General features: G+C 36.8%; 1 protein-coding gene across 1 annotated transcript; it reads right to left on the minus strand.

Annotated features, from left to right (window-relative positions):
* Positions 1-6,852: 6,852 nt before the first annotated feature.
* Positions 6,853-8,550, minus strand: lratd2a (LRAT domain containing 2a). Its single transcript, XM_067425465.1, has one exon. The coding sequence runs from the start codon at positions 8,053-8,055 to the stop codon at positions 7,240-7,242; it is 816 nt and encodes a 271-aa protein (XP_067281566.1). The 5' UTR covers positions 8,056-8,550; the 3' UTR covers positions 6,853-7,239.
* Positions 8,551-11,649: the final 3,099 nt, after the last annotated feature.

Raw genomic sequence — 11,649 nt, forward strand, 5'->3', positions numbered from 1 at the left:
CAACAAAAAAAAAGAGAAAAATCAACATTAATCAAATTATAATAAGGCGCTCAATCTATCAGCACCACATGCAGTGACTTTTCATTGTGCGACCTAGTGTTTCGCTGGTGCCCAGCATCACAATGAGGCCTCTTGAAGCCCTGGAATTTCCATTGCTTTGATTGAGCCAGCAGGTTCCCAAACTAAAAGTGATCCAAATACATCCGTGTGAGTTTATTACATATCCAGAATGAAAATATGTCTCATGTTGTCTGGATGATTGATAGGTGAGTTTTTTTTTATTACGCTTCAGGCCCTTTATTAATTATCACCAGCTTCAGAAGTAATTTAATCCTTTAAATTCAGTGTCATTACGCTGTTTAAACAGCAGTTCTAAAGGACAAACTCTAAAACCTTTAAAAGCTTTCAAGAACATATCGGCACTCTTTCATATGTCTACCATGCAGGAAAAGGCCTGAATTCAATCTACCTTTATAAAAAATGAATTGATGTGGTTTTTCTAAGACATGAGTCTTCATGAGTACAGCATGGCTTCCATGTTCCTCTATGATAGCTTTTATGTTGCCGATCAAATAGGTTTTTCTTTCTGGAAAAATAAGATAAATAATCAAACAGGCTTTCCCTTTTCTGGGATGTTCAAAGCAAAACAGACAGTGGGTAAAAGTTAATTTTAGGCTGACAAAATTGTTTCATCGCATGTTTGTCTTGTGTGAAAGAATAAGTAGTAATGAAAGATAAAATAAGCACTAAATTAACTAAGTTTATATTCAGCCACTTTTTTTCTTTCTTTTTTTGCATTTTAAAATAAGTGTATTATTTTTCATATTCATTTTTAATTAATAATAATAATAATAATAATAATAATAATAATAAAAAGCTAGTATAAAATGCCAAAAGTGACTGAATGCTTGTTTATATATATATATTTTAACCACACAGATTTCACTGAAGGGGGGATTTTGAAATCCACTGCCGCTTCAATATACCTGTATATATTTATATCCTTATTAACTTCATAATCAAATATTTATCTTCCTATATTACCTATATTATTATAATGATTCTATCCAGTTATGATTTTGTTTGTTTCTTGTTTTCTAAAGTGTGTATTTGGTCTCTGAGGAGTGACTGAGGGTCTGGCCTAGAGATGTGTGATGTGTCACTAAACACTGGCAACAAGGTCATGTGTTTGGATTTTGGAGGTATCACACACCCCTAACATGTCAGGAGTGCAGTAACAGCGTTTGCTCACTTAGCCCGGCTTCCAGATATGAAATATGGATTTGTCTTTCATTTAATTTATTATGTTTTATTCCTTTTATATTTCCTTTTACTGAAACACTAAAGACTCAAGATGAATATTGCCTGTACTATTGTGTGTTCCTCTCATTGAAAGAAAGCACATGTTATCAGTATGTTTTGGTAAGAACTAGTTAGAACTGGAGCTTAATCAGCTCCAACCTTGGAGAGACTGTGTATCTGTGTATGTGCGCAATATTCTGTGTTACAGATCAGAATGGTGTTCAATGGGCACCCTAAGAGATGGGTGGACAAGCTGGCGCCTGCTCCAGATCTGGAAGGTCACTACGGGCCTAATTCTGGGTGAAAGCATCAACAAGTGACACGTCAGTGGAAACGTGCATCAGATTAACTGACTCAAGTGGAAATTTACCATGACTGTGCATTGTCTCTGAGCCAATCAGAACCATCCACATTGCAGTAATGACGTGGATAAGACCTTGAAAATGGTATAACTGTTGGGACAATTGTATGTACGATAGGGCGAGGCAACGAGACGGTGAGAGCGGGAGCGCGGCCTACGAACTCCTTGTGAGACTTGAAGCTGGCTTCTGCTTTTGAAACTGCAAACTATTCTTAAGTAAATTTTTCTTTTAATTAATTGCAATCCTGACTGTCTTCATTTCTTCACTACTGGTCCTGGGTCATAAGCTGTTAACCCCTAACATCACTTTGTAGTCATATGACAAGATGGAGTCGTATGCAACACATAACACAACTCTATTGGGGTATTGTAATTAGTTTAAAAAAAAAGTGTTTAATCCAAAAAAAAAAAAAAAAAGTATTAGTTTAAAAAATATACTGAGATATTTTTTTTTTGGCCATATCACCCAGCCCACAGACATAGAACATACTTTTTTAATGGTTGCAAAGTAACAAGATAAGTACTCAATTGAGTATATATAGACAAAAAGTCGCTCAGCGGATCTGAACGAACCTTGGGGATCATATTCACTTTGACTCACTGGGATGAATCAGAATCCCCCATTACTTTAAACATTGTATTATCTCCTGTTGCAAATTCACACAATGTTCCGATAAAACTTTGAGATGAAGTTGAAGAAGACTGTCAAAGTAGTCTATGATACAACAATCAGACTGTCTTATCAAACTCAGAACAAGGGCAGCTTTCAGAGAAATGACTGAGAGGGAGGTTACAACACCAGAAGAGCTGCAGGTCTTTTTGGCAGAGATAGAGAAACAGCCCAGATATCAACACTCATACCGCACTTCACAGCTCACGACTCTGAGCGTGGCTAGAAGGAAGACACTTTTGAAGCCAGTTATAAATCATGCGTGGAGTTTGGATTTTTGACATCTCAACTTTTTGAAGCCAAATTTGTGGAATGCAATTGAGCTCTTTGGCCTGAAAGTGAAGCATAATATTTGGCAAAAACCAAATGCTCCGCATAGTATCACGCTGTGGAGTTGATTTTCACTATATGAGAACCTGTTTCAGTTAGTCAGAGATCTGTGTCCATGGGTGAAGATTGATTTTCCATCAGGACAATGACATATAGCACACAACAAAAAGGATAAAAGGATGACTTGGGGAAAAAAGGTTTGAGTTTTAGAATTGCTGCGGCTGGAGCCAGGCATGAATCCAATCGAAAATATTTGGTATGACTCGACAATTGCTGTCCACCGACGCTTTCGTCTAATCTAGCAGAACAAATGTGCATTAAAGAACGGGTAAAAAATCCACATGTAAATGTGTGACGCTCAAACAGACAGGCCCAATAAGATCCACGGCTGTTTGAGACTATGTACAAAGAATTAACTGGGATTGGAAAGTTTTGTAAGGGAGAAATGTGTTTTTCACTTGAGGGATAAATGTTGTTGTTGAGGGCGTAAATGTACAGGTTGGAAATACAAAAGCGGAGAATACTCTATCAAGACATTGTATTTTTATCTATTTTTTAAACATTTGTTTTATAATATTACACTGACATAAAAAGCACCACCCCCATCTACCCACCCACCAGCCAACCAACCAAATACAGGCCTATCCTAAAACAGGCCTTGAACTAAATTTTCACACACCGCAGCTGCACACGTTTGCCCCTTTGCAACAGGATGACTCAAGTACGAGAAATGAGAAGGCAAACTGAAAAGAAGCAACTTCCTTCCTGCTTGGTTAAAACTGAATTCATAGTGTGCTATGCCACTGAAGGGGTTATAGTGCTATAAATAGTGTTAAAAAGCTGGTTCATCTCCAATATTAGCATAATTTAAACATGATTTAAAAAAGCATTTTCTTAAGCCCTGAGGATATCAAAGGTATATCATTAAAGGACACGCTTTTAACTTGCGTGGTAATTTGCAAGAAAACTGTGACTACATTTATAATATTAATAAAATATTATTATGAAAGTCTATTGAACGCTCCAGACATTACACCATAAAGTAGATTTACATAATGACTCAGATGTGAAGAGTCTGTGTGATAATGAGATAATGAGAAGCAAGGAAAAGGTTTGGCTGTGGTTAAATAAGCTGCTATTTAAGCATTGACAAATGAGCTTCACAAGTTCACCTCAGCCCCTGTCATGCGATGTAAAGGTCTGCCAGAAACCATGCGGCTGTGATAAGGACAATGGATTTGATGAGTGTCACTGGACTACTCATTTGAAACATTGACATTACATTATATGTATTTACTTATTGGTTTATTAGTGAATATATGCAGCTACAATAATAGCACTGGGATTAGAAGAATGTTGTTTGAATACTCTTTAAATTATTTCAAATTTTGCTTATTTTTATTAATTTGTTATTTTATTGAGTTTTATTTATGTATGAATGTATGTTTTAGTGAATCTGCTGCAATAAGAACACTGATCTGATCAATGTCACGTTGATCTTTTGAAATGATTTTTATTTTTCTTTATTTTTATTTTTTATTTAACATATGGAATCTATGCAGCTACAATAAAGACACCGGGATTTGATGAATATCACTAAAATATTTTAATTTTAATTTTATTTATTTTTTAAATATTTACATTTTGTCTGTTTGTTTGTTTGTGAATCCATGCAGCTACAAAAACGCTGGGATTTCATGAGTCGTTTGACTAAATTAATTAGAATTTTTTTTATTGATTTATTTAACTATCTATTTACAATAAGGACACCGTGATCTGATGAATGTCACTGATCAAATATATATATATATATATATATATATATATATATATATATATATATATATATATATAATTTTATATATTATTTATTATATATATTTTTTTTTATTAGAAAATCTACTAGTTAAAAATGACCTGAATGTCAATTGACTACTCTGTTTGATATTTAATTTATTTATTTACTTATCTATGAATACATGTGGCTAATAAGGACATTTGGATTAGATTAATGTATTGACCACTTTTTTAATTATTTAAATGGTTCATTACTTTACCTTTTAAATTTGTTTTAGAGAATATATGCAGCTATGATAAGGACACTGGGATTTGATGAATGGATTGACTACTCTTTTTTAATTATTTAAATTGTTCATTATTTTAGTTGTATGCAGCTATGATAAGGACACTGGGGATATGATGGATATCACTGGCTTTTTAAATTAATTTCATTTTTTCATTTTCTTTTTTAAATGAGAGAATCTATGAAACTATGACGCATGATACTAAAATGTGATGAATGTCACACTGGTTACAACTTAAAATCGCTCTCATTTTTAATCATTTTAAAGATCTCAGTGTCACCAAAGCCCTACAGTATCCATGACCTAATAGTATACTTGCATAGTTCAAACCAATGAGCTGTTTAATCATGAGGCCAGGTTTCCATGGGTTCCCTCAGGAATTTCTAATACTAATTCTATAGCACAACAAACCAAAAACAGCTCTATGGCTGAAACGGCTAGCTATTCACAGAACAGCTGAAGGGACTAGGCAGAGACCTATACTCACAGCACAAAGAGCAGTGTCACTGAGTCAGATCACATTTAAAACATCAGACTAAGTGCTCATTAGGGGGCTGTTGTCTCAAACTGGCTATAGTGTTGGCTTTCCAATGATTCACAAAGACTTGTCTTGTTACCTTTGTGAGCAGCCATTACTCACTCACAGTATGGCAGTTGTAATTACTTCCCCGTTTCCCAGCATCTTGTGTTTACTCAGTGTGGACCTGTGGCAGTGCGATTGGGCTCAAATCATAAAGCACCCTTTCCTCCTCTAACAAAACGTCATCTGTGGCATATCTCAAAGGCACGGCTACTGTTTAGAGAGATAAGTCACATTGAGTTTCTGTGACACTGTGTTTTGGCCCTTCTGATTGTCCGTGCACTTCAGATTTGACCACCTGATGTTTTCCCATGAGGTCAAAGTCCAGTTCGGACGGAGCCATTGCCTGATCAACGCCTCATGATCTCATGACTGAACGGCTCACTGTTATGAACTACTGCCTGCAGCATTTTTTAGGGCTCTTATTACTGAATTTCGAAACAGATATGTGTTATGTTATGCCTCAGCCTTTGCAACATTTATTTAACCCAATCTGAACAAACTGTTGCTTTCAGCTTCTTCACTATCGCCTCACACCATCAATTAAATTCACACAGTCAGAGAAAAATGCGGGTGGACTTGAGAGGGTAAGCCAACTTTGGCAGCATTGCAAATATAAGTCATGCAGTTTTCAGGATATTGAAGAGGCTCAGGATTTAAGCTTTTGCTGAATATTAAAACACTACATCAAATTATTTCTATCAGAGTTTTGTTTACACCTGCAGCCTTCCAACCACACTATGTTAAGTGGGCTCTCGCAATAAAAAAGGCCAACAATATGAAACAGATAGAAAAATTAGACCTGTATAGTAATGTCAAAAGGAAAATAAATGTTCATCATTTACTTAAGAAATGCACCATAGTGACCCCACTAAAGAGCTAAATGTGAGGTCAGCTAGTGGGTAAATAGGTGAGATATATACATAATATCCTGATGTCTCCAAGCTTTATAATGGCTGTGAATGGGACTCATGAACTAATAAACGTATAGCTGCTCCACACGGCTCCAGGAAGTAAATAAAGGCCTTCTGAAGTGAAGCAATAGGTTTTTGTAAGAAAATATTTAAAACTTTATAAAGTAAAATATCTAGCTTTCGCCAGACCACCTTCCGTATTCAACTGACATAGAAAGTGTTATACGTCTTGTAGTTAAAAAGGCATATGCTACGTCTACGTCATACATCAAGTCAGTTATGCTTTCTTCGTACATTGAATACAGAAGGCAGTATGGAGGAAGCTAGATATTTTTATTTAAAAAAATTTAAATATGGATATTTTTCTTACAAAAACCCATCAATTTGCTTCAGAAGGTCTTTATTAACTCCCCTGAGCTGTGTGGAGTAGGCCTATGTTTATGATGGATGGATGCAATTTTTGAGCTTCATGAGCCCCGTTCACTGCCATTATAAAGCTTGGAGACATCAGGCTATTTAATATTGACTTGAGGGTGTATATATCATGGAGTAATTTCCTTTCAAAATGAACTAATTCTTTAACCAATAAAGCACGCTAAATTGTCAAATAGGACTAGCTGGTCAATTTAGACATATAGGATATTCACAATGCAGCACGGGCTTGTTTTTACAAAGACGGTTGCAAAAAATATATAATATATTAAGGGCACCATTTTAATTGAAACGTAATTTTATTAAGCAAAATTCTTTGTGACATCCTTCCGCTAGAAGATATAGTCCCATAGAACATCAATGGGAGAGGCGCAGTGATGTTAAAGTACGCCACTGGTGCGCTGTACTGACCAATCACAATCTGTGTAATTAACACAGTTCTTTAAGTAAAATAATTATAATTTCATATACATTTCTTTTGATTTTGCAGGGAAATGTGGGCTACTGGATGGGTTTCGTGAGAATCACGGTTATGTTTTTTTTTTTTGTTCGCTACCTGTTGCATGTCAATGAACGTTCGTTTCACTTCCGCTATTGCTTAAATGATGCGCCAACTCCTGTAAAACAGCCGCTTTGCCGATCTGATCATTTCTCCTCTTTTCCATGATCAAATCCTCCAAACTCTGAAACTCCAGCACATGAAACTGTTTGTCAGGCAAGAGGAGCTTTAATCTGTACGGTTGTTTCCCTATCCGTATCTCCACTCCCATCTTAAACTCCCGTTTACCGAATTTGCACCAGGCGGCGAAACACTCCGAATTTCTCCAACTTAATTCTCTGTCTTTCGCGCCCACCTGCTCCATGGCGTTCTGCACCACCATGTCAGGACTCAGGGGTTTGAATTTGTACAGCTCGTTTACGATCCTGCCCCTCCTGCCCTGACTAGCATCGGTCAGAAAACTGTTCTTGACCTCCGCCCGGTGCAGGTGCACCACCTGGAAGTCCCCGACGTACACAGCCCAGTGCGGGTATTGTCCGGCGGACACGAACTCCAGAACGTCTCCGGGCTTACATTTGTTCAATAAATTCTCCGGGCTAAACGTCTCCAGTTCCCTAGTGTTGCCACTCTTCTCGTAAATGCACTCGTCTCGGTGGTAAATCGCGCAGTCCAGCTCGTTGTAGTGCTTCTCTTCCTCCTTCTGCTCTGGTCCATCGACATGTTGTTGATGATGATGATTATCGTCCAGTTCGTCGTCGTCGGCTGCGAAAATGTACGAGACCCCGATCCGCGGACAGTCTTCCTCCGTGTCCAGACCGTTCGGGTCAGTCGTGGGAACTTCGGCGTAACTTAGGTGTGACAGTTTGTCAACCTGGTTGCCCATATATGCCACTTCAGCAGCGGACAGATGGAGTGAAATGAGCTCCACCTGTTACGAGCAGAGAGATATGGACATCTGGAAGTTGAATCGCTGCGATGCTCCGTCTGCGCAGAGAGTTGCTTACTGAAGCTGCATTTGCCAGATCCGCGCGCATCACAATTATAGACCAAAATAAAGTAGGCTACTTTATATAAAAAGAGTTATGGGATAAGTAAGATGGATTATATCCACTGTGTACATCCAATGATTCGTGTTGTTGCTTCGCGCAGTTAGTATAGTTAATTAGTTAGTAGTCCTAACACACAATGTTTCCAAGCATACCGATGAAATTAATAGCTATTTCCTGCGGTATCCGAACAGAGAATGATGCGTTATTCGCGTCCTTACAGGAAGGTAAAGCGGGTTGTTTGTCGTGCAGCGAATGTAAAAATCTTCCCGATGTTTTGAACTGCACCTGCTGTGTTGCTCGGGTCCATTATTTATGTGAACTAAACTAACAGGCAGAGCTGAAGAAACCCAACTAGTCACACGCGCTCCCTCATTTAAAGAGACATTACTGGTAACACTTATAAAGACGGGGACCATTAATAATTATAAAGTAGGCTAACATTTTCAACCACATTTGTTCTTTTCTTATCATACACTGATTTAAAATATAGGCTATATGCCTATATTCTTGCGGTATATAAGTAAATAATACAGAAAAAACTATGTAGCCTAATGTAAAAAAAAAAATATATATATATATATATTTTTTTTTTTTTTTTAATTTATAAAACAAAAAAAGCACTGTTTTATGATTGCATTTGATGTTAGGTTTAGTTAATGTTTTCTGTCATCTGGAATTCCTTTTCTACTCAAAATTATCTTTCATACTCTGAAATTTTGCATTGAATATTACCGTTTTAGGCTATGTACCAAGTGAGATGTCTGTGTTTGGATACTATGTACACTGTAAAAAAAAAAAAAAAAAGAGGCACATTTTGTACTTTTGCAGTATTCACTTGGATGGTTAAGTTATTTCAACTCAAATTATGTTGAACTGACTTTTAAAAAATGAGTTACATCCTGTATAACTAATAAAAACAAGTTTAACATTGCTAAACTTATTTTGATGAGTTAAAACAATGTAAAAACATATCATAACTTATTGAACATATAATATTTTACAGTGTAGACTGTATGTTGTGTCTATACAATATCTACTGTATTACTATGTAGATGTTTAAATCATGGCTTATTCAGTATGTATTATTTGAGTAACATACAGGGTAAACTAAATTACTCAACAAACTTTAACTGGTCAAGCTAAATTTACTTGTTTTGTTTATTGTTAAATTAGTTACTTAATTCTATATGTGAAATGTAACTATTTAAATTAAAGGTGCACTATGTAACTTTTCCGTCCGCTAGAGGTCGCCTATTCAAAACAAAGGCCTGCGTGTTGTGGGAGCTGAGCAAGGCTGCTAGAGTGATTGTTAATAAGAGACGAACTAAAACTAGAGCGCCTCGCGAGCAGCGGGACTTTTATTATGCCAGTCGCCGACACCATTCCATTTTTCCGGTCATGAGTGAGGTAACGCTAGCCTAGAAATCTAGACGCACCCTAGCGGCAGCAAATCTAATCTGCCTGCGAGTGTCATCTAGCAACTCTCAATACCCTTCTGAGCTGTAATCCCCAAACTCTTGCCGGGCCAATCACATCGTGTAGAGAGTCGGTGGGCGGGGTCATAATGACGACGGCCGAGTTGCTTTTGCGTGCTTCTAGTAAACACAGAAACTGGCGAACGGTGGTCTTTCAAATCAGCTTTGACCGCGACTCTGGAAGACTTGGAGTTAAGCTTTTCTCTGAGAAAAGGACAAAGAACGGCACTGAAGTCATGGGGAGTTTGAAAGACAACCATTTATCCCGCCCCTCGGTTGAGCCCTGTCAATGGTGAGTTTCCAGACCAAACATCTTGATGTGGGTCTGGCTTGGCTAAGGTAACACAGCTCTGTTTATCATATTAGATACATCTGAGTGTGTTAAAATAATGTTATGTCATTACTCGGTACATTCGCTCGCTAGCTTGACATGACACTTTTTGCACACTGCAGTAAAAGAGTAAAGCGTTTCTGCAAAATCGAGAAACCGAGGTTTTTTATAGTAGTAATATTGTTATTGTCAGTAGTTATATTTGTAGTCCTTGGTGTGAACGCATCTTAAACATCTCTTTATTGTGAGTGCAGTTTGTGAATGACATCATCACAAAACAAAAGAGTATAATATTGGGACACATTAAAATGGGGGGCTTGTGCACCAGTACTGATAAAAGTCTAGAAACGCCCATTCACAAATGAGGTCTCAGGAGTCTTTTCAACTATTTTAGTGACAGTTAGTCCCCCCCCCCCCCCCAAAAAAAAAAATTCTGTCATTAATTACTCACCCTCATGCCATTCCAGACCTGTAGACCTCCGTTCGTCTTCTGAACACAAATTAAGATATTTTTGTTGAAATCTGATGGCTCAGAAAGGCCTCAAGACCCATAAAAAGATAGGCCTACGTTAGGCTACTAAAGACATTGTTACAAAGCCCACCTCACTACAGTGGTTATACAATCATTTTATAAAGAAACGAGAATAGTTTTTGTGCGCAAAAAAACAACGAAATAAATTATTTATAGATGGCCGATTTCAAAACACATCTTCCTGAAGCATCGGAGCTTAATGAATCAGCACAAGACAGCGTATCAATTCATGATTCAGATTATCGATTCGATTCATGATTTGCGTGTCGGTCAAACCGCCAAACTGCTGAAATCACATGACTTTGGTTTTTCGAACCATAGATATACATAATAAAGGCTCTTATTATTTATATCTATGATCCGAACCGCTGATTCGATACACTGATTCATAACGGTTCAATAGAGGCCTTTCTGAGTCATCGGTTTTCAACAAAAAATATCTTCATTTGTATTCCGAAGATGAACAAAGGTCTTATGGGTGTCTAAAGACATGAGGGTAAGTAATTAATGACAGTAATTTAATTTCATATTTATTTATTTATTTACATGGACAGTGCATATTAATAAACATTTCTGACAATATGCCAGAGTTAGCCAAAAGGATATTTTTCACCTGCAGTCCCTAGACAGATGTCATCCTAAAATAGAGTAAAACGTTAAAATTTTACATAATATAACAACTACAAGTTAAGATGTACAATAAAAACACATCAGACAAATACATGACCACACAAAGCAAGAAGCAAGCAGAGGGCAGTGAAAACAGGTCTAGTATTGGGCTGTTGACAGCTCTGATTATGAATGAACCACTTCTTTAACTGAATTTGGGTGAACTAACCCTTTAACCTCTTTCCAAATAAGTGACAAATTACATCACAATATATATTAATCATCTAAACATTAATACAGAATATAGATTTTAATGTGGATAGTAACAGTTTTGTTTTCCATGCACTACTTAGAAATATGAAAGACTAGGGGGAAAAAGAAAGTAGATGGTTATATTCCTTTTATACTAGTCTGTATTTTCTCTGTGTAAAAGTTTTCTAGGTTGCAAGCACATCTGCAATAAAAATGGATAGGGTAGCCA

The sequence above is a fragment of the Pseudorasbora parva genome, chromosome 19 (assembly GCF_024679245.1).
Source record: "Pseudorasbora parva isolate DD20220531a chromosome 19, ASM2467924v1, whole genome shotgun sequence".
In the NCBI taxonomy this organism is placed as follows: Eukaryota; Metazoa; Chordata; class Actinopteri; order Cypriniformes; family Gobionidae; genus Pseudorasbora; species Pseudorasbora parva.

Coding starts and splice junctions, on each gene's coding strand:
- lratd2a (XM_067425465.1), bottom strand. CDS start 8,055: ATGGGCAACCAGGTTGACAAACTGTCACACCTAAGTTACGCCGAAGTT.